This window comes from Sarcophilus harrisii, chromosome 5 (assembly GCF_902635505.1).
Source record: "Sarcophilus harrisii chromosome 5, mSarHar1.11, whole genome shotgun sequence".
Classification (NCBI taxonomy): domain Eukaryota; kingdom Metazoa; phylum Chordata; class Mammalia; order Dasyuromorphia; family Dasyuridae; genus Sarcophilus; species Sarcophilus harrisii.
The window spans coordinates 74,120,764-74,144,433 of NC_045430.1; the positions used below are offsets into that span (position 1 = coordinate 74,120,764).

General features: G+C 34.0%; 1 protein-coding gene across 2 annotated transcripts in view; it reads right to left on the reverse strand.

The window, feature by feature from the left end:
• Nucleotides 1–3,485: 3,485 nt before the first annotated feature.
• Nucleotides 3,486–23,670, reverse strand: part of LEMD3 (LEM domain containing 3) — a 74,277-nt gene continuing 54,092 nt past the window's right edge. Inside the window, exons 5-13 of one of the 2 annotated variants that reach the window (XM_012550463.3) lie at nucleotides 14,851–14,930; nucleotides 14,594–14,757; nucleotides 13,131–13,232; nucleotides 12,870–12,972; nucleotides 12,151–12,329; nucleotides 6,903–6,984; nucleotides 4,695–4,800; nucleotides 4,537–4,615; nucleotides 3,486–4,374 (exon numbers count right to left, since the gene is read on the reverse strand). In XM_012550463.3, the coding sequence (XP_012405917.2) occupies nucleotides 4,211–4,374; nucleotides 4,537–4,615; nucleotides 4,695–4,800; nucleotides 6,903–6,984; nucleotides 12,151–12,329; nucleotides 12,870–12,972; nucleotides 13,131–13,232; nucleotides 14,594–14,757; nucleotides 14,851–14,930 (1,059 nt within the window). In that variant the 3' untranslated portion in view covers nucleotides 3,486–4,210. Of the gene's footprint in view, nucleotides 4,375–4,536; nucleotides 4,616–4,694; nucleotides 4,801–6,901; nucleotides 6,985–9,722; nucleotides 9,848–12,150; nucleotides 12,330–12,869; nucleotides 12,973–13,130; nucleotides 13,233–14,593; nucleotides 14,758–14,850; nucleotides 14,931–23,670 lie in introns of those variants that run through there. The other variant, XM_031940882.1, reaches the window with a different exon arrangement.

The following is a 23,670-nucleotide window of genomic DNA, read 5'->3' on the forward strand; positions in this document are numbered from 1 at the left end:
AATCTCTTGTTCCCTGACTCTCTTTGCCACTATCATTCTTCAGCAGTCCTCTTCTTTTGAGGTTCATGCCATTCAAAATCATAGTTTATTTATTAGACCTCAAAACATTTTCTCTTCATTGTTAAATTCAATCGGAAATCATAATCATCCTTTGTACACCAATTCCTCGTTTATAGCAGGGGACTTTACTTTTCCTAATCACACAATTTTTAAAAAAAATTTCCCATGCCCAAAGGGCTATAAAACTATGCATACCCTTGAATCCAGCAGTGTCTCTACTGAGTCTGTATCCCAAAGAGATCATAAAGGAGGGAAAAGGACCCACATGAGCAAAAATTGTTTGTGGCACCCTTTTTTGTGGTGGCAAGAAACTGGAAAGTGAGTGGATTCTCATCAGTTGGCGAATTGGCTGAATAAGTAATAGTATATGAATATTATGCAATATATATTGTTCTATAAGAAATGGTGAGCAGGCTGACTTCAGAAAAGCCTGTAAAGACTTATATGAGGGAGAGGAAAAAATTGGGAATATAAGGTTTTTGCAAAGATGAATGCTGAAAATTATCTTTATCGTCTTGAACACAGCCATTAATAAATGAGCAGTTTTTGACCACAGAATGGTCAAACCTTTGATCCTGTAATCACTTGTCAATCACAACCTCCAAAAAGCCCTTGGGAAATAACTATCCAGAAGTTCATCTCTCGTGCCTTTCCCCTCCAAAATCTGTGCTTCATTCTCCCCAATTTTGTTCCCATCATCCCAGCTCTAACTTCCTATTTTCCCTTCCCATCTCAGCCCTATATTGTCCCTTACTCTTAAATCCTTTGGTCCCCTGTCCTATCCACCTTTGTGAAACCATAACCCTAGATACTTTATTTCTGCCATCTTCTTCATATTTTTCAAGGTGCTGCTGAAGATGGAGATGGAAGAAAGAAACCCAAGATGAACCGACTGGGTTCCCTATAATTTCCTCTAACCTCAAGTGGATGCTGTAAAACACCACTTTTACTCCAAATTTATCTTTTTTAAACTCATTCCCCATATAGGCTGTTCCAGATTCCTTTCTTCCCTAAACACCTCTTCTCCTACTGAGATGATTGAGGCTATTTGCTGCGTTTCCTCTTTTCACTCACATTTTCTTGAGAAATTATCCTCATTTCTCTGCTCTTATTGCTGATAAATGAGGTGACCTGAGTTGGATTTCACAGCTTGTTAAAATGGTGAGGGACAAATTCCAATTAAGGAGCAGTCTGTACAAAAGTGTGGAGATGAGAAATTGATTCAGTCCTGAATTAAGGACAGAAATGGAGAAGCCTGCTCCTTAAAGGTTTAGATATGAACTGCTTGATGGGCTGTGTCTCTCAGGATAAAATCACTACATTGATTTCAGAAGAAAAAAGAGTGATGCTTTATTTGTGCAGAGAGGGAGTTGGGAGAAGGGGCACACAGCATTCTGGGAAATCTTCAGTTAGAAACTGGAAACTAATATATGCTGGATGGTTTAAACACTAAAATTTCCTGACACTAAGGCAGGATACCCAGTAGCACTGACATTTCTTTGTAATGGTCCAATACAGGCAGAACCAAGCACGCGTTCTCCTGAGATCAGCTCATGCAGCTCTACAGGGAGGCCTTTTCCAATTCCCCTTCTCCCCCCACTCCCCCACCAACAAGCTACTTTGTGTTTGCTTTAGATTCTGTATGTTTGTTTCTCCCAAAAGAATAAAAACATCTTGAAGACAGACTGGTCTTTTTCTTTATATCTCTAGTAGCTGGTACAAAACATATAGGTCCCAAAGAAAAAAGAGAAAAATTAGAAAAAGAAGGGAGTGATTCTCAACTTTTTCATTTTTTACTTAGGATTTCTCACCCTCTGAAAATACAAGAGTTGTAGCTCCTGGAACATAACTACCATCCATCCTCAGCCCGTACTCCTATTTTGTCCTAAAATTTAGACCTTGAGTCTTTTAAGAATTTACTCTTGCTAATCATAAGTACCATACGAAGTATTTGGATGACAGAAGAGTCATTCACCAACACCTCTAGAAAAATTTAACAAATGCTACCATTTTTACCAAAGCAAAAAAGACAAGAGACAGACACATGGCACTTTAAAAGAAATCTAAAAGGCAAAACATATGTAAAAACCCCTAATAAACTTTTAATTAGAGTTTTTTTCCTTTTTATGTTTTTTGTTTTTTTTAAACAGGACAAGTGACAAATTACATCAAACATTTGAACGTCTCAAATGTCTAGGTTATTATACACATTCCCATCTGTCTTGCAGGAAGGGACATTGGTCAGCTTAAACAGTTGTAGGTAAAATATGCGGCATAATAGTACATATTACAATAATAAATGTACAATGTTTACATGAAATATATTTTAGAAGCAAGGGAGAGATGCATTTGCATCAAAAGGCGACCTTTTAAAATGCCACAGCTATTTTTACATTCATTCTTGCAACAGGTCACAAGATGGGGTCACTAAGCTCAAGTCAACAAATCACTATGATGCACATAAAATACAGCAAGATCAATTATTTATATATTATATATTTATATTTTCACACTTTAGCATCTGAGACGTAAACTGAGAATTTTAAATGTATTCTCTTCAGTTAACAAATCCACCTTTATTCTTCATAAACATGGTGCCCACAAAAGCACGAAGGTAAGGCACAATAGGGTTGTGTTGCAGAAGTGTGCATCATGTTTACTTAACCAGAAAACGTGCATTATCTGTGCAAGTTCATGCTGCAAACCCAACACATTTACAAAAACAGGAAAAAATAACTGAGTTTTAAACAAAATTATTAGAACTCATGTATTTCCAGGCTTGCTATCTATGCAGAATTTCTTCTGAAGAATTGATAGCTATGCTGTATCAACAGGATATTAGGAGAGCCAATCAGAAGAATACAACTAAATTTTGCTCAGCAAGCATTCTTACTCAGAAATTATCAACAGCAATAAAATAACTTATCAATAGCTGAATTTTAATACTGAGGCACAAAGTAATTGTCACTTGTACATTTACTATAATTCCAGCTCTCAAACCCAAAAATCGCAAATATTATTTGTCAAACAAATGTACATTTTATTGCAAAATGGTACACTGCTTCCAACTTTACAGATAACTGGGTGGTTAAGACTTTATTAAATTATAAATAGATTGGGAGAATGACTCAATCCCAATGGTTCTTTGTCACAGTCCTGTTATAATAAATACAGCTTTCACAAAATATTTTTCCAGTATCTGCCAATTGCTTCTTTATTGCTTACATAAATTTGATTTCATTACAATTGGTATCAGAACTTTCACACAAAATCATAGCCAGACATTTTAATATAAAACCTATAAAAGATATTTTAAACTGGTATCTAATACTTTAAGGTGTTTGGCTGATTGACCTAAGTGATGGTACAGCCTATATATATATATATATATATATATATATATATATATATATATATATATATATATACACATATATATATATTTATATATAATATAAAACATTAGGTTATGAATAAAATAGGAAGCTTATTCACTGCATTAATGCAGATATCCTCACAGAACAGGACTATTTTTGCCACCACCAGCATTTACATGTATATACAAAAACCAGTTTAAATATCTCTGCATCCCTTCACACTAATATGCAACCACTAAAGCCAAATAAATTTCCCCATATTCCAGCGGCAGCAAATCAATCCCTTATAGAACAGAAACCTAAGATTAAATTCTGAAATTAACAGCTTTACCTATCAGTCATCAGGAACCATGTAGGTGGTTGGTTACAAAAACTCACAACATTAGTTCACAGGAAACTATGAAAATGCAAGAAGTCTTCTCTTCACCATGCTTGTATGTGGTTATTAAAACACTTCTTGGTGTAATGTACAACCACCATAATGAAAAATGTTTAATAAATTCAATGTTCCTCATGCAAAACTTTAAATGCACTGGTTTATCTGAGCTCCCCAAATGACAGGAAGCAATTGTTCTATTTGTTCAATGCTATTCTAAATCCCTTTGGAAACTGAAGATTTCTGGAACATTCAAGCAGACCTGTTTTCATTAATGAAAATATTACATACAAAAAGCTTAAAAAACAAAACAAAACAAAACAAAAAGGAAGACCGGCAGCCAAACAGGGATTCTCCTGCTGTGAATAATAGTCTTAGCAGTGACAGAAACACTCTCTCAGGAGCTTCCCTGAGAATTAGCTGTGCCTGTCCGAAGACGGAGATGAGACATAGAGTTCATATGTTTGTTTGATGGCTTCAAGGGAACGTTGCAAGTGAGGGCCTGGGGAAAGCGATGATGGTATCTATCTAGTCGTAGGTATTTTACTGTTACCAATTTTCCTGTTATAAAATACAAAGAATATTTTAGATTCTAAGAAGAAACAGAATTAGCTCATAAGAAAAAAATGCTACTGAAAGATGTCAAGATACCCTTGAGACTTAAATGAATAATATATATTTATCTAAATGGGATCCTCTTTTATGATAAAATAAATTTCTTACCATCAAACCATGAGCCATGTAATGCCTTAAAAGCCTTTCCAGCATATTCTGGAGATAGACATTTAACATAAACACAACCCTGTGATGAAATAATAATTACAGTCAGTTTAATTTCATTATGCCAAATCAACAAAAAGAAGACATGCAAACTAATTTACCTCACATGAGTTTCTGTCTACCGCAATGTGAACGATGCCATCATTATCGCTGCATTTTTCTAAAATTGCTTCTTGAATTGCCAGGTGCCAATGATCCCCTATTTCCCTAAAAAAAATAAACAGAAAGACATAATTATTCAATACAAAAATAGCACTCTGCTACAATGTGACTATCAAAATTAAGTATTTCAAAAAGATGCACAATGATGTTTGTTAATGATGATATCACTCTCTATCTCCCCTCTAGTCTCTGTGATAAAATACAAACTACTGTTTGGAATTCAAAGGTCTTCGCAATCTCAGACTTTTTTATCCATTATGTTCTTGGACAAATGCTGGGTATGCTCCCTTTCTGTGTGCTTGCAAACCATGGCCCTATTTGACCAACACCTTCAAAACATCTCCTTTTAAATACAATTCGAGTATCATTCCTGTCCCCAAGAGTAGCCAGTTTCCCCTCCCAAAGAAAGCAATTTACATGTATTTAGGAGATACAATGTTTTTGTTTTTGCTAAACTTAATAGAAGCTTAGTAAGTACTGATTTACACATATTTAGGAGATACAATTTTTTGTGTTTGCTGAACTTAATAGAAGCTTAATAAGTATTGAGTGATTATTATTTAAACCTATCCTAGCAAGTGACATGTTGATTATGAACCATCAAATGATGTCACCTTACCAATTGCAAAATGATGGCATTTCTGATAGAAATGGAACTATTCTAAAAATATAGGACCAATGCTGAGTGATTTTTATCCTTAACTAAATGTCTTACTTTCTTAAAATTTTGATTTTCTAGCCATAATGTCAAATTTACATTTGTTTTTAGTAACCTTTTCCCTTGCAGTCATCATAAGTTATAGGTTTTGTTTCTCTTTGAATAAAGTCATAAAGCTTTTAAACTTAAAGTTTTTTCCTACTTTGAAATTTTATTTCTCACAGACAGACTCAAAAATATATTGTCCCTATAAGACACTTTAATATTGTCATATTAAATAACTTCTAAGAGTTAGTGTAATGGGCTTATTCACTCATGAAAACTGAAAGATTTTTCACTTTTTTAACTGTTAAGTTTCACAAATTGTTAAAACATATCATCTATAATCAAAAGCTCATACATGCAACACCAGAAACTTTCATCTTTTGTTAGTTAATTGGATGTAAAGAAATATTACTAGAATATGTTTTGGAAGGGAAAAAAGTGTTTTAATCATTATCTTGGATATAATCATCATTATCATGACAGCTACAAAAGTTCTAAAAATCATTACATTTGCATGCAGAAATAGGGATAGAATTGGGATGTCAAATGAGAAAGAAAATCATTTTATAGGCACATCATCAAATAGTTCCATGATATTAAATGAAATGATTTTTATAGGGGGACAGTTCCATGAATGTGTTCTATATGGTAATAAAGAAAAATGATTTTTATATAGTAGGATTTAGTTGCAATATATAAATAACCTTCCTTATTGCAAAACAACATTGGTTGAGGCAACCAAAAGTAAGGAATATTATTACGAATCGACAAATAAACTAAACATGTTTTTTTATGGAAATGTATTTACTCCTGATTTAACTGGTGTAGCTGCAGATTTAACATGAAAGTTTCTACCAATGCAAATTATCAATATATATGTGAATCAGAGACACAGGAGAATTGTTGGGGTTGAGAGGTTAAGGGCCTTGCTCATAGCAAGAGACAGAGCATGGACAAAGCTGAAGCCAAACCGAGTCTTCTTCACTCTAAGGCTATCCCTCTATCCCCTGTGCCTCTTAGACATGCTTGACACAATTAACCAAAATGTATTATTTTATCACCCATCTATGTTTACTTCTACGTTGATATCAGACAAAAGGAAATAACAGTGTGTATGCCTGATGACTAATTAATGCACCTTGGGCATTAATAAGGAGAAGAGAAGGATTTATAGTTCTTCAAGTACACTCTTTAAAGTGAAAACGTCCTGCCAGCTCTAGGTGTAATCCAAGAACTTCTGTGTAATAAGTTCCTGAGGCAACTCCTTCTATAATTTAGTTGCTACAGCTAGAAGAGTTGCACTCAAACAAGGAAGCTGGGAATGGTAAGAACCTCCCGTTTAGCTGGATTGATGCTTAGAAGACATTCAGTGGACCCAAAGTTGCAGCCTTAAAAGATCCGCCAAATATCAAGACCACTTGGTATACATAACTGTCATACTTACATAACCGGATCAAACATATTTCGAATCTTTAGACATGGCGTCAGGCTATTTGGTGGTGAATTTCTTCGATCTAAATGAAATGCTAGAAAATACAAACAAATCAATTTTACTAATATTTTGTGGTCATATCATTTTATAGACATGTATTTCATTAAAAATTATAAGACCTTCTTCTTCTACCATTAAGAAGAAGCAAGAATTGTCGAGAAGGATGTTACATACAAACTCTGATAATTTGATAAGGTAAATGATAACTTAGCAGCCCGGGGCATCAATTTAAGCAGTTCATTATTTGTCAAGAGCCTGAAAATTATGATAAAATTCAGTAGGCTTTTTTCCCTTTGCAATAAATTCTTGCCATATAGTTCCTGATTCCCTAAATTTCCACTTGCAAGGATGTTTATGAGGCTTTAGGACTTTCTAGGCTTCTGCAGTTATAAAAGTTTCTGTTTGGCTTTTAGATAAGTCAAGTTCTAAGCTTTCCTACTTCCTCAATTTTGGATGTTTTTTGTGAGAAGAAAGAACATGACCCATAAAGAACTGCCTAACTCTTCTCCACTTAACCCAAAATCCTACTTAGTATTACAGACTAAAGACTGGCCTAGAATGAGCTTATTTATCAGGTCATTTTCAGAATAAAAAACTTTTATAGACCTACTTGATACATGTCTTTTCTTCCTAACAGGAAGATCTTGCAGATAGAAGTTTGACCCTCCACAAAAGGAACCAGTCAATTTCAAAATCTTTAGAGCTGTCTTTTGGGGGTGAAAATTGTATTATTTGTTAAATATTATGGCTTTTTGCTGTATAATCAATCTGCTTCTTCTCTAGATTCCTCATTATCAGTGTAGTGAATATTTTATCAATCAAAATCAAAAGTTATAATAACAACACATTCTTCAGAACTTGAAAGTTTGGGACAAATTTCATTTTTAAAATGCCTAATCAAAAACTGCAACTACCCTTTTGGGCACTATAAGAAAAAAGTTTACATGTTGTGTTAAGGAGTATGATACTACAAAAAAGAAAATTTATTTTAGGTATTAAGAGTTATTATATTAAGGAGGAGTAATATAGTTACAACTTAATGAAAAGCATTTATTTTCTACTCTTTGAGGTGTCTGGAAAAGAGGAAAGATTTGAGAGTCAAATCTTGACTGATCTGGAGAAAGCCACTTGACTTGAATGTTCCTTTATTATTTATCTGAAAAATGTAGGTTAAAAAATCTTTGTTAACTGTTATGTGCATGCCACCTATTAATATTACATCATTCTAATAGTATACAGTGATATTAAAATAATTCAAATATCTATAAAGTTATTATGGCCTCATGTGTGGATACCATATTGAAGTAAGGGAAAGCCTGTCCTTTCATCTTCCTACATATTACCGAACAAATATCCCTCTGAGACAAATCTCACCAAGTAAAAACAAAATTAACTAAAAACTCCTTCAAGTTCTCTATCTGGTAAATTCACACAAACCTTAGCATTCCTTACATATAGCAAAGTTTAAGTCCATTCTGGACTCCACTGCAAAGAAAGAGTATGGTATTAAGAATAAGTATTTTTGGAGTTGGGTTCCTAACTCCAACCTGAACCATCTATTTAATCCTTAGGCAAAACAACTGTTGGGCCTCAGTTCCCTTTCCTATCAAATGTGGATAGTACTTATACTAAATGAATTTCTCAGGATTATTGAAAGAAAGATAATTTTAAAAATTTGAAAAAATTTACAGAAATGCAAACTTTTTTTTTAAACCACTAGAGGGTATTTATATGGAAGTCCCAGAAACAGAAACTTAATACTTCCCTTGAAACCCTATTACCTTTATAGTGAGAATTGAGTTCACCAAATTTTTTGGAGAAAAGCAGCATCACAATAATTTATTTTGTTTGGGGTCCAATGTAACTAAACTCAAGACTACCTTCTGTCCCAGACACTGAAAATTTCTCTCTTCCCTTCTCCCTTCATTTAACAAATTATAAACATCATTATATTTTACCTGAGCTTTATGTGGGAATTTCAATGATATTCTAAATATTTTAGAAGCTTTAGAACCTCCAAATAACAAAAAATCTAGTTTTCACTATTTGGAAAACCAAATGAAAATCATCAATCATTTTTTAAAAGGTCCCCTAGGAGCTTCATATAAGCAATTTTCCTCAAAATCTCATAATTACTTCACTGCCAAAACTAATTACAAAATGTTATACCAAAAATTAAGACATATTAAAATCAGGCATTAATTTAAACGAAATCTGATTATTTTTACGTTCTAGTTTTAATGTACCCTTTTTATACTCGCACAAAGAGGATTGCTATTCTACCTGTTAACACCTGGCAAAATCCAGTTCATGACATTAAATAAAGTAGCCTTTTACTTTAACTTTGGGGAAAAAATGTGAATGGTTTTTAGTGTTTTAATTTTGTATTCTCAATATAATTTTATTACCTTTTAGATGAATGCTGTTTTCAGCTATTAATGGTGAGTATGCTTTTGTAGAACAAATTTACACACTCACCATTTTCTGATGTAGGAATTCCAGTTTCACTGTGGATCAAGAGCTTCATTTTTATGAGACAACCCTTCCCCTCCCCCCCCAATTCCCCCCCCCCCCCCGTTTGCTTAGTTTGCTGGTGACATCATCATAACCTTTGAATCCTGCTATAGAGGACTAAAGCAAGTCCTTTTTTAAAAAAGTTTTTATTTAAATAGCACATGGTTTTGTAAAGTTTTATTTTTAAATGTTATACCCCAATGGGTATAAAATAAAAACTTCACAGAACTGCGCAATATTGTAAGAAATGGAACTTACCTGACCTCTAGAGGTCGGCTTCATCAAAGAACAAAGGTGAGTGTGATGTTACCAGCAAAACTGCACAAAAGGGACATCACAGCAAGCTGGAGCTAGCCATCTGTGGTGGGTCTGGACATCATGAACTTAAAAAGGAAAAACAAATGGTAAATTTTCAGTTGAATCTGAGGGGGGTCTATGTGCCTATGAAAGTTTTTATGTTGTGGGAATCAAGAGAACTTCTTGGGGCGGGGGGGGGGGGGGAGGGGGAAGGGAGAGGACGAGATGAGGACAAGGGAGATGTGAAAGGGCAAAAGGAAATGAAAAGCTCTGGAGTTCTTGTATAGTCCAACAAAATTTTCAATCAATTTTCCAGTGTTTTCTTTTCCCCCCTGCTGTAATAAGGAACAAATTCAATTTTAAAAGAAAAACTGGGCTTACAATTCTCTGTTCAAATTTAGGGATGTTGCAATTATTCTCATACTCAGTTAACAAAAATATGGCAGTAAAAGATCAATTAAATCAAAGAATAGTATCATACTTAGTAAATTAATGTGTTGCTACTGAATGGGTAATAAACAATAAGTTGCAAATAGAATTCAAATAGAATTCTCTGAGGAACTAAGAGCTCTTTTGTAGGAATAATTTAACTTCAATTGGTTCTTACTGACAAAAACTTTAAGTGAAAATATGATTGGCATAGAGGTAATATCTCACCTCCCTGCAATACTTACAGCACTCTGAAATTTTAACTACCAAACTAAATCAGAAACTCAGTTCCAAATCTAAATTCAACAATTTCACCATCAGCTAAGAAGATGTCAGTTTCTGTAGGAATAACATTAATTCCAATGATGCCAAACAAAACAAATAGCTCTTTAAAACAATGGACATTACAATTGTAAAATAAGATTGACAAAAAGATTACACACACAATTCTAGGAAAATAATTTAGTATAAAGGACAGAATACAAGTATTCTATCTTTTCAAACTAATGCTCTGATAAATTAATTTATAATGTTTACAATCATTAACTCAGAAGTTTCATTTTAATCATAAGCAAACAATACCATATAGGTTCAATGTTGTGAAGACAAGTGAAGTATCTTAACAAAATGCAAAGCAAAAACAATAAACATATACTTAATCTCATATATATATAAATATTATAATATTTACTAATTATACCAAATACAACTTATTATCAACAATTTATTAATATATTGACAATAAGTTAATTAACAGAATATTAATTATATTGATATTACAACACAGAACAATATTTTAGAATAATATATAAAATACTACATAACATGGTATTTTATATTTTCCAATTTTTTTTCAAATACATTTTTTCATCAAAGCCTTCCAACAAGTCTGTTAGGCAGATAAAATTGCTATTATTGATCCCATTTTAAAATGAGAAAATGATATAGTCAGATTAAAACATTCAAATTTTCAAACTAATGTACTGGTTCACTAATTTTTCCATTATAATATTCTCCCAATCTCAATAATTATTATGGTCAAAAAAAAAGAGCTAATGACACTGACAAGTAAATTAAGTTTTATAACATGCTTCTAGAACCAACTATCAAATCAATATCGTCAAATGTTAAAATTGCTTCTATTATAGAGCATTGGGACCCTAACATACTCTTCAAATCCCATAAGCATCCCAACTCCAAATACAATAAGTAAAACCCAATGGCCAAAAAAACAGTAGGATTGGGGGGGGGGCAATGCGGGGAGTGACAAAACCCATGGGGATGGATATATATATATATATATATATTTATTTTTTTTTCCCCCCCAGAAAATCGCTGTATTTTTTTTTTCTGAAGGCAAAGAGGGAGAAAGTAGCTTTTAAAGAAAAAGAAGAAGTTTAGTCAAAAAAGGTACTGGTAAAGAGTTTTTTTAAGGACAGACTGGGTATGATGATAAAAAGATATGAACCTAGGTACAAAAGATATGCCTGCAGATTCAAAGATAATGATGACATAACTATAGTTGATATTTATATGTTGCTAACTAGCTTAGTTGGTAGACAGCACAAGAACTTTCACCTCCATTTTACAATCCTCACAGAGCTTGCTCAGAATCACAAAAATAGCAAGAAAAACTAGGATTTGAATTCAGATGTCCTGACGCCAAAACAAGTCCTCCTTTCACTGCTCAGAATTCATTCTTTCAATTCTATTAACAATTTTGTCTATCAATGATCTACTTGAAATGTGATGGGACCTGCTTTTATACTATTTGAATCCTTTTTTAGAACAAAACAGCCTAAAGGATCATGAACTTATAAAAGGAGGACATGTTAGAGGTCATCTAATCTAAACCCTCATTTTACAGATAAGTTAACTGAGGAACACAATGGATAAAGTGCCTTTAAACATTTGTTTTCTGTAACTTGAACCTTCAATAGAATTAAAAACAAAAGAATACCTTGTCCTTGCCAAACTTTAGAAGGTACCACTAAGATTTTGTCACGGGATGCCGATGGTTGTATCCATCTCCAAACCAGAAAATCTACACCCCCTATTCTTCGTGTCTCTGTACGAACTCTAGATTCATCTGCTGCCAGGAAATCGACAGCTCTATCCCAGACTTTCTTCATTTTTTTCCTATAATAGAAACAAAATTAAACAAAAAAAAAGTTAAACTCCCATGGCTTGATTCATTGTGCATCTATTAAAATGAAATATGTTGCATCATCTTTTCTTCTTAGTAAGAGAAACATTTCTATTTAAATTAATTTTTATTACAACAAAAAGATTTGTAGTTTTGCTGGTGGGATTGCATTAGTTGATTGCCCACTTGCATTTTTGCCACCCCCAAAAGAAAAATTACCCCATCCTATTTACTATTTTTCTGTCATGCAACTCTGGACCCTAAGACTTTTCTTTCCATCTGTCAAGGGTTCTCAGGCTCCAACACAAAATAAAATGAAATTCTAAATAGTGGGGGGACAGTGACTGAAGTAACAAACAAAAGAATGAGGATCACAAAACAAGTATAGTTCCTAGTTGCTAAAATACTGGGAATGTAGACTATGAGGACCCCAAAAGGAAGCATACATCAAAAGAATAGGCAAGGCTCAATGACTGGACATACTACTTTAAAATCACCCACATTTAATTTTCTTCACCATACTTTGAACCTACCTGTCTGGAGGTGGGATTAAAGAATCTCGAACATGTGGAATAGGCATGTATGGCTGTAAATCTTTATTCTCTTGGCAAGCATCATTATGACTTCGCAATACATCTGAAAATATAACAAGGTGCTATCATACTTTACAGCTGTATTAGTTACTAAAGTTATTAAAAGCTACTAAGGAGATTTTAACATTCTTTTAAAATTTTAAACTACTTATCAAAATGTTGCCTGAAAAAGCACATCTTGGAATTTTTAAAATCACATACCTATAATCTTTATCACCATATCATACATCTGTCTTGTTTCTTCCTCTTCTTTTGTCCAGTGATATTTCACATAATGTACAACTACACAAGCCATCACTACACCTGAAATATTTTAAAATGTGCTTTTAAAATTGCTTAGCTGTGTCTTAAAAAGATTTTAATCTTAAAATTATTACAAAGCTAATTTTCCAAGCTTAGTATTCATGAAGCTAACAATAATAAGGATTCAAAGACAAAGTACTATCTTGATATTAATTAAAAGGGCATTAAAAGTAACATTTTTAAAAGAAGTTTCCAGACTGTTCTTAAATGTTTAAGAAAACACCCGTCCATTACTGTAATATTTATTCATTTATATTTAATTTGATTTTAAAATCTAAAATAACATGACAATATTTTGCTAAGATTTCCTTTGAGTTCAAAATAATGAATTATTAAAAAAAGTAAAAAGTATAAGAATAAACTTATCTAAACAATCTCTTCAAATAATTAAAGCACATGATTTTAGAAAAATGCAACTTTTAGAAAGACTGGGAAGAAAGAAGAAATGAATGAAAGTGTTTTTTAATAAGTTTCACCCCCAAAAAAAAAAAATGCAACATTTTACAAAATTCAGTGTTTTTAATGGATATACACATCCAAGAATAATTTAAAAATCACATCTTTTTGCTACTCTAAATTTTCCCCAGTAAAACTTTCAATGACAAAAGACAAAGTCTGTAAAGACTCAAATCTCATCTCCACACCCCATTGCCATATCCCATGGGGTTTCTTTGAAATCTAATGTAATATTTTTCATAAAAGTTCCTTGGCACATAATTACTATGATGTTCTGGAGAGAGTGCTGGACTTGGATTACTCAGAGGTTCAAATGAAATAACATATGTAAAGCACTCTGCAAACCACATAGTTGACACATTGCCACATTTATATTATTTATATTTTAAAATGGCAATTAATGGAATATTATTGTTTTGTAAGAAATGACCAACAGGATGATTTCAGAAAGGCCTGGAGAGACTTACACGAACTGATGCCGAGTGAAATGAGCAGGACCAGGAGATCATTATATACTTCAACAACAATACTATATGATGACCAGTTCTGATGGACCAGGCCATCCTCAGCAACGAGATCAACCAAATCATTTCCAATGGAGCAGTAATGAACTGAACCAGCTACGCCCAGAGAAAGAACTCTGGGTGATGACTAAAAACCATTACACTGAATTCCCAATCCCTATATTTATGCCCACCTGCATTTTTGATTTCCTTCACAAGCTAATTGTACAATATTTCAGAGTCTGATTCTTTTTGTACAGCAAAATAACAGTTTGGTCATGTTAAAAAAAATGGCAATTAACTTTAATATTAAATAAATTAATATACCCATTATAAAAACTACCTTCTCTTTTTTATTCTCTACATAATACAAACTATGACTATTCCAGTACAACAACTTACCGAAGCACAACAACAACAATAAGCACAACAACAACAATCTGTGAGTCACAGTAATAAATGCACGTCGAAAACGACACCAGAAAGACATCTGAGGTCTGGTAGATTGCAAGAATTGCACATCAGTTATGTTTGTCAAGTCTTCATTTGAGCCATTACCAATACACCTGTTTAAAAATAATGAAGGATGAATTTAAAACCTAAGCCATTTTCTTACAAGTTATAAATAAAAAAAAAAAAGGTAAAAGAAAATTATTTACCTTATGCCAACATCCTTCCCATTTTCTAAAATCCATTTCAAAGATGTATTAAATACATCTTCATATTCAGGACCTAAATCCTACCCAGAAAAAAAAAATAAAAGAATAAACAGATTCCTTAGTAAATAAATGATCTTAACAAAAACTGTAATACCATATTAAGAAATTGCAGAGAATTAGAATGCCAGCCTAGAGTCAGGAAGGCCTGAATTCAAATGTGATTTAAGGCTCTTAACTACCTGATTGACTCTAGGACAAGTCCCTTAATCCTTTTTGCCTCAGCTTCCCTATCTGGAAAATGATCTGGAGAAGAAAATGGCAAACTAATACCTTTGCCAAGAGCACCCCAAATGGAGTTACAAGTCAGACATGATTGAAATTAGTGAATAAACAAGAACAAAAATCAGGTTTTATATTCATTCTTTGATACTAGGCTTTGCTTCCCTTTTTTGTACATTTCTTTAAAAAAAAAAAAAAAAAAAAAAAAAAAGCTAAGTTGGCTGATAAGATCTCTATATATCCAAACTGGGCTCTTCAAACAAATATATAATTTTCATTCTTCACTGTTTTCCTTCAGACTTTCACACATTGCCCATCTCTTCTGGGCTGACACCCTCTGAAGTGCTTTATTCTATGAGGACTTACCTATATTTACTATGAACCCATTCAAAACTGCTTTTCCAATATTTAAGCCAGACCATGACTGAAGTTCCTCTCCTTAATCACAAAATCTAAGAAACAGTGTTTCCGTCAGTTCCTATCATTTTCATTCCAGAAACGAGTTTCTTCCTGCTAATAAGAATTAGATCCAAAATAGAATTTCCGCTTGTAACTCTGTCCACCATTTGAAGAATGAAATCATCACTTAGGCAAATGGTTATTAATTAGCTGCTCTGCTTTTGACAGCACTCCAGCATGTTTGGATAACTGAAATCCCCCATCAGTACTATATCAACTCTCTGTGCCAGGCTTGTGATGGTCTCTTTCCCAAACTCTTCTATACATTCTCACTTTCTGTCAGAGGAAAAGGGGAATATTAAACTTTAAAGATATCTGATCATTCAATTATAGAAGCTTTTGTGAATTGAAAATTTTTGTGTACTGAGTTTACTATAACAAGGAATACCTAAATGCATTTAATATATCAAATGAAACAAAATTCATTAAGACTCACCATAAATACCATCAATGTATCCTCAAACATTTTTTTTAACTGTCTAAATAATGTCTAATATTATGTAGAGGTGGTCAGCTATATGACATGAAAATAAGAGGCTATGTTAGATGCTTATAAAGCAATAATAAGAAGAAATAATTAGGGAGAATGGAAAATATTTTTTCATGGGACAGCTAGGTGGAGCAGTGGATAGAGCACGAGCCCTGAAGTCAGGAGGACCAGAGTTCAAATCTGGTCTCAGACACTTAATTCCTAACTGTGTGAGCCTAGACAAGTCACTTAACCCCAACTGCCTCGGGGATATATATATGTAATCATTTTCTATTTCCCCCATCAATACCTGATGTGTACTCATTTTCAGAAATACTACAGAATGGGGCAGGGACTGGGGGGTGGAGGTTATTTATAACATCATTCTCAAGCCATACAAAATTATCAACTTATAGAACAAGCAGCAGGAAGTTGCTGAACCTAACTTTCAGCTCATTGTGGCCAGTGGCTGATTATGCAAATGGTGGCCTTCAGGTAGTTTTCTCACTCCATTCACTAACAGACAAATGTCACTAAGTCTGGCAGGGTCATCAAGAAAGGAATCATGTAGAAAGAAGATGGTCTAAGCTATGTCCTAAAGGAAGAGAGTGACTTTGTGAGACAAGGTTTAAGAGGAAATGTCTTGCAATGATGGGGGAAGGTCAGTGCAAAGTACAAGACAGGAAATGGAAGAGAATTTGTGAAAAATAGAGAGAAGACCAATTTGACTAGATCACAGACTGTGGAAGTAATGGATAAGCTGGAAAAAAATGGGCTGGGACAAGGTTGTAAAGGTATTTAAAAGCTTAAAAAAGTTTGTAGGACAAAGTAAACAAGGAACTATTTGAGTTTGAAAAAGTGAGTGATGACACTGGTCAGAGGCTGCTAGATGGCACAATAGATAAGAGTATCAAATCTGAAGTCAGGAAGGTTTGAATTCAAATCCGTGACTCTGGGCAAGTCACTTAACCTGTCTAACTCAGTTTCCTTATCTACAAAATAAGGGTAACAATAGTACATATTTCCCAGAGTTGTTACAAGGATATAATGAGATGATAATGCATAAAGCATTTTGCAAACATTAAAATGCTATTCGCCCATTCCTATTAAAAACACTAGAAGAGTATAGAAATAAATGAACTTTTCCTTAAAATAGTCCAAAGCATCTATTTAAAACCATCAGTAAGCATCATATGTAATGCGGAAAAACTGAAACCATTCCCAGTAAGATCAGAAGTGAAACAAGGTTGCCCACTATCACCATTACTATTCAATATTGTATTAGAAATGCTAGCTTTGGCAATAAGAGTAGAGAAAGAGATTAAAGGAATTAGAGTAGGTAATGAGGAAACCAAATCATCACTCTTTGCAGATGATATGATGATATACTTAGAGAACCCCAGAGATTCTACTAAAAAGCTATTAGAAATAATCCACAACTTTAGCAAAGTTAACAGGATACAAAATAAATCTACATAAATACTCAGCATTTTTATACATCACTAACAAAATCCAATAGCAAGAGATACAAAGAGAAATTCCATTTAAAATAACTATCGATAGTATAAAATATTTGGGAATCTATCTGCCAAGGGAAAGTCAGGAACTATATGAGCAAAACTACAAAAAACTTTTCCACAAAAATAAAGTCAGATCTTAACAAATGGAAAAATATTAAATGCTCTTGGATAGATCGGGCAAATATAATAAAGACGACAATACTACCTAAACTAATCTATTTATTTAGTGCTATACCAATCAGACTCCCAAGAAACTATTTTCATGACCTAGAAAAAATAACAAAATTCATCTAAAAGAACAAAAGGTCAAGAATTTCAAAGGAACTAATGGAAAAAAAAAAATCAAATGAGGGTGGCCTAGCTGTACCTGATCTAAAACTATATTATAAAGCAGCGGCCACCAAAACCATTTGGTACTGGCTAAGAAATAGACTAATTAATTGATTAGTGAATAGGTTAGGTTCACAGGGCAAAAAAGTCAATAACTATAGCAATCTAGTGTTGGACAAACCCAAAGACCAACTTTTGGTATAAGAATTCACTAGTTGACAAAAACTGCTGGGAAAATTGGAAATAAGTACAGCAGAAACTAGGCACTGACCCACACATGATACCATATTAAGTTGAAATGGGTTCATGGTCTAGACATAAAGAACGAGATTATGAATAAATTAGAAGAACATAAGATAGTTTACCTCTCAGACCTGTGGAGGAGGAAGGAGTTTGTGATCAAAGAAGAATTAGAGATCATTACTCTAATCACAAAATAGAAAATTTTGATTATATCAAGTTAAAAAGCTTTTGTACAAACAAAACTAATGAAGACAAGATTAGAAGGGAAGCAATAAACTGGAAAAATATCTTTCCAGTTAAAGGTTCTGATAAAGGCCTCATTTCCAAAATATACAGAGAACTGACTCTTAACTTATAAGAAATCAAGCCATTCTCCAACTAATAAATGGTCAAAGAATATGAACAATTTTCAGATGATGAAATTGAAATTACTTCTACCCATATGAAAAGGTGTTCCAAATCATTATTGATCAGAGAAATGAAAATTAAGACAACTCTGAGATACCACTACATACCTCTCAGATTGGCAAAGATGACAGGAAAAGATAATGATGAATGTTGGAGGGGATGTGGAAAAACTGGGACACTGATGCATTGTTGATGGAGCTGTGAAAGGATCCAACCATTCTGGAGAGCAATTTGGAACTATACTCAAAAAGTTGTCAAACATGCACACCCTTTGATCCAGCAGTGTTTCTACTGGCCTTATACCCCCAAAGAGATAATAAAGAAGGAAAAGGGACCTGTATGTGCCAAAATGTTTGTGGCAGACCTTTTTGTAGTGGCTAGAAACTAGAAATTGAATGGAAGCCCATCAAGAATGACTGAGTAAATTGTGGTATATGAATGTTATAGAATATTATTGTTCTGTAAGAAATGATCAGCAGGGATGAATAGAGAGGCTTGGAGAGACTTACATGAACTGATGCTAAGTGAAATGAGCAGAATCAGATCATTATCCACATCAACAATAATACTATATAAGATCAATTCTGATGGACATGGCCATCTTCAACAATGAGAGGATCCAAATCAGTTCCAACTGATCAGTAATGAACAGAACCAGCTACACCCAGTGAAAGAACACTGGGAAATGAGTGTGGACCACAGCATAGCACTTACACCCTTTCTGTTATTGCTTGCTTTGCATTTTTGTTTTTCTTCCCAGGTTACTTTTAACTTCTTTCTAAATCCGATTTTTCTTGTGTAGCAAGACAACTGTATATATACATATATATATTTGTACTTAACATATACTTTAACATATTTAACATGCATGGGACTACCTGCCATCTAGGGGAGGAGGTAGAGGGAAGAGGGGAAAAGTTGGAACAGAAATTTTTCAAGGGTCAATGTTAAAAAATTACCCATGCATATAAACATATGTTTATCCAGCAAAGTGCAGGATAAAAAGCAAGAATTAGCAACTTAATTCAGATAAGTAATGGCTCAGATTGATTTTTATTTAAAAAAAAATGCATGTCATTGAAACATTTTGTTAGTTACATCACCCTCATTTATCACGCTCTACAGTGAACTCTCCCTTGTGATAAACAAATCAGTAAAATATGAGGCATGCCCTCACCTGGCAAGGAAAACAAAATTCTTTACTGGTGCCACTTTGCCTCAAGGAAGTAGGTGTGTACAAATAAGCCAACTAAATCTAGAGATAATGAATGGACAAGTGCTATACCTGGTTATCCCTGAAATACTAAAGTATTCAGAGTTAGGGTAGTCAGTGCATTTGGATAAATTCTCTACAAAGAACAAGGATGACACAGAATAAAAAACTATGGATAGATGGTATAAGTACAGGGACTTGAGAATAAAAATTATTACCCAGAAAAAAAGCATTCTTCGAAAACTATGTAATCATAAGGATGAAATTTAGCTCTACAGAAAACTTTCAAAAATGCAGCTTCCTCTCTTTTACTTTCTATAGTTTGAAATGAAAGTAATGTAAAAGTAAAATCGATTGACAAAAGAAGAAGAAAAATGCATTCTATTTTTAGAAAGTTGGGAAACTAGATTGTCTTAAAATCCTATGAGGTTTTGTTATAAATTCTAATTTTGGTTTCATAATGCTATACCCGTTTCATAAACCTTGTTTTAGTTAGAAGCAATTCCACTGTCTACTTATTTGGACCAACTTAAAAAAAAATCTTATTTTATGAGAAAGGAAGAAAAAGGGAATGAAAAGCAAAATGAAGAGTGAGGAAAAGAGGGGAGGGAATCTAGTTATTGGCATTTTACAAAAAGGCCAAACCACAAGTTGGTAACAGTTAATGGTATCTTACAAAGATTCAATAAATATAATAAATATTTTATTCCAAAATGATTGCTGCCTTCACTTTCTTTCCCCTGGCCCTTTCTAGTCTAGTTTCACTCAACTGCAACTGCTTTCTCCAAAGACCAGGAACTAAGAAGCTCTGAACTGTCATATTTGATAGTCCTTCTTGACCTATCTTACATAACTCTTGAGGACCATCCCCACTAAATCCTATCTTCCCAAGACCTTTTCATGATACTACTCTCTCATCATTTTCCTCTTCCATGTCTGAACGCTCCCCTCCATCTCCTTTTCTAGATCATGATCTATATGCTCTGTAGGTGTTACGCACCAACAACCGTGGGTACTTTCTTCTTTCTACATTGTCTCAATAACCTCATTATTACCATTGCTCCTATTAGCACCTCTATATGGATGACTCATCGATCCACTACATATCTTGCCCAATCACTCCTGAGCTAAAGTCCAGCACATCCCAAAGACATTTAAAGCTTAACATATCCAAAACTAAACTCATAATCTACTCAAAACCTGTCCTTCTTCCAAACTTCCCTTTTTCTTTCATAGACACCATCCTTCCAATCTCCCAGATTTAATCTAAACATTATCACAAATTCCTCATTCTCTCTCAATCCATATATCGATTAAGTGATTAAATCTTGTTCTTTCTACTTCTTTGGATCCAACCCACTTTCCCTATTCAGAACTACCATCTTAGTTCAGCTCTTATTTCTTACCTAGATTATTGCAACAACACCCTCAAGTCTCTACCTGATTGTAATATTCTTCTCTAAAATATAATGTTCTCCGGGAGCAGGTTTTTTTTTTTTTTTTTTTTTTGGGGGGGGGGGGCTTCTGGAGGTAGCCTTAGTTTCAGTTCAATGTAATCACCCCGAATGTAGCCAGGAGTTAAAAGTCCAGAACCTTTATTTTCTCTTTCCAAGTCTTATCTCCTTTCCTGGGGCCCAGTTAGCTTTCTTAGAGGCCTCTCTCTCCCCTTGGTTCCGAGAGGTCCTGTCGCTAGTCCTTTGCCTCTTCAGCTTCAGTCTCCAGCCAGCACAAAGGTGGAAGAGAGAATGAATCTGTCTCCTCCTCTGAGACCTTCTAGTGGGCTCCTCCTTATATATGCTCTCTTAAAAGTGTGAATCTTGTGGAACTCTAATAAGTACTAAGTACATCTAGAGAACTGTTAAGCACCCTGCTAAACAACCATTGCCTCTATCAATTCCACTGACTTAGCACCTTGTAAGAATGCTAACATCTGCCCAGCCTCCACACTGGTGCTAACGTAATTTTCATAATGCAGATCTAACCATATCACAATCACAATGACACTCAGTGTCTTCCCAGCCTTCAGGTTCAAACACAAACCCCTTTGTTTATCTTCAAAAGTCCCGTACAATCTGGCCCCAACCTAACTTTTTGGCTTTATCAAATATTTCTCCCTCTTCCCCTCTGTGATGTAGCTAAATGGGTTATGTCCTTTGTCCTGCTTCCCATATAAGGCATTCCATTCCTGGCTCTGCCTTTACACAAAATATTACATAAAATACTTATTTTCAAAAACTTTTTTTCAGTTGTGTTTGACTAATACTGAAGAGGTTGGACATTTTGTTTTCCAGCTCATTTTACAGATGAAAACTGAGGCAAATAGGATTAAGGGACTTCCCCAAGGTCAAATAGTTTTGCTGCCTCAAAGTCAATTTAACTTGTTTACTACTTATATTGCCAGATTTTCCAGAAACACTGGACCCCAGGGTATGCAGGGGACCCTGAACAAGTCAAGGCTAAGTGTCCTCTGAGTTGACATTATTTGTTATTTGCATCTTTAGCTGGATTCTCAATGTGTCCTTGAGGGTCAAGCCACTAGTGTCTTGAGGTCAGACTAGAACTGGCCTTCCCTGACTGCAGATGCAATACCTACCTTATGCACTATGGCCCTACCTAGCCACTCCAGTGCCATCATGACATAAAACTAATTCTTGATGTCCCAACTTGGTCCAAATGAGGACCCTCTCAGAAGGTTTAAAGTGATTTGTCCATGGTCATTCATATAACTAATGTGTGCTACAATTAAGTCTGACTCTAAGCTCTGGTCTCTTTCTGCTACACCACTTTACCTTAGTATAACCAAGAAGCTGCTTTTAAAACATCTGGTCCTGCTCTAATGACTCACTGTGGTTCTCAAAAATTGCCAGGTTTGTGAGCTGAGGCAGGTTCTACCAATCTGGAAAAGTTTTAAATTTAGGCCTAGTGACAGACTATATGTTTTCTGTCTAAAAACAAGCCTAGATAAAGCTTAAGGAGGCTCATTTACCACAACACCACCACACCAGATTTTAATTTTGGGGTCATACTAATTATCCCAAACAAGTTATAGGAAGGCTGCCATCTTGGTGGGTGAAAGAATTACTCACATCACACAGAAAAAAAAAAATTAAGATTATTATAAGAATTGAGTCATCCACACACACAAAAATAAAGATCCTTGAGAATAGACCTTTCTCATTTCAGGTAGTTAAGTTATAAACAAAGAAAGATGTGCTCAATGGGTCATATTTCAGAGAGTTTAAAATGAAATTCTAACACTGAGAGGTTTAAATACTCTATATCTACTATGAAGGTACCTACTGTTTCAAATCTAGTTTCAAAAAAAAAAAAAAATCTGATCTTTTAGAATCATAAGATTAAGAGCTGAAAAAAAATCTTGTGTGTGTGTGTGTGTGTGTGTGTGTGTGTGTGTGTGTGTGTTTTGAGGTTACAATGGCCTGGGTAAGAAACAGGATACCAGAGACACTGCACTTCCCATTCTTTCAAGCGTTTCCTCAGCTATACCCACTCAAGATTCAACTTCAGTCTCTCTCCAGTAAGCAGCTATGATAGATGAACACCATATTAGCACTTTCATGTTTCCTTCTGACTATGCTTATCAGAATAAATTTTCCCATAAAAAACATTTTATAAGGATGATTAAGTTTCCAGCCTAACATATAAAAAGTCTATTTATTACATAATTCAGCTAATATAGCAGATATAACACTTTGATTTTCTATTAATTTTCATGACAAACAAAATGAACTAAAGTTATGTTACAGGTTTAAAAATGTTTAAAGCCCCTCTGGGTAGTTAATCATAACTCATTTTCTATGGAAAAATGAAGATTCCAGAGCAATCAAATTACAAAATGAATATTTGGAATACTTGTTTTTAATGTTAGGATGATTATTTTG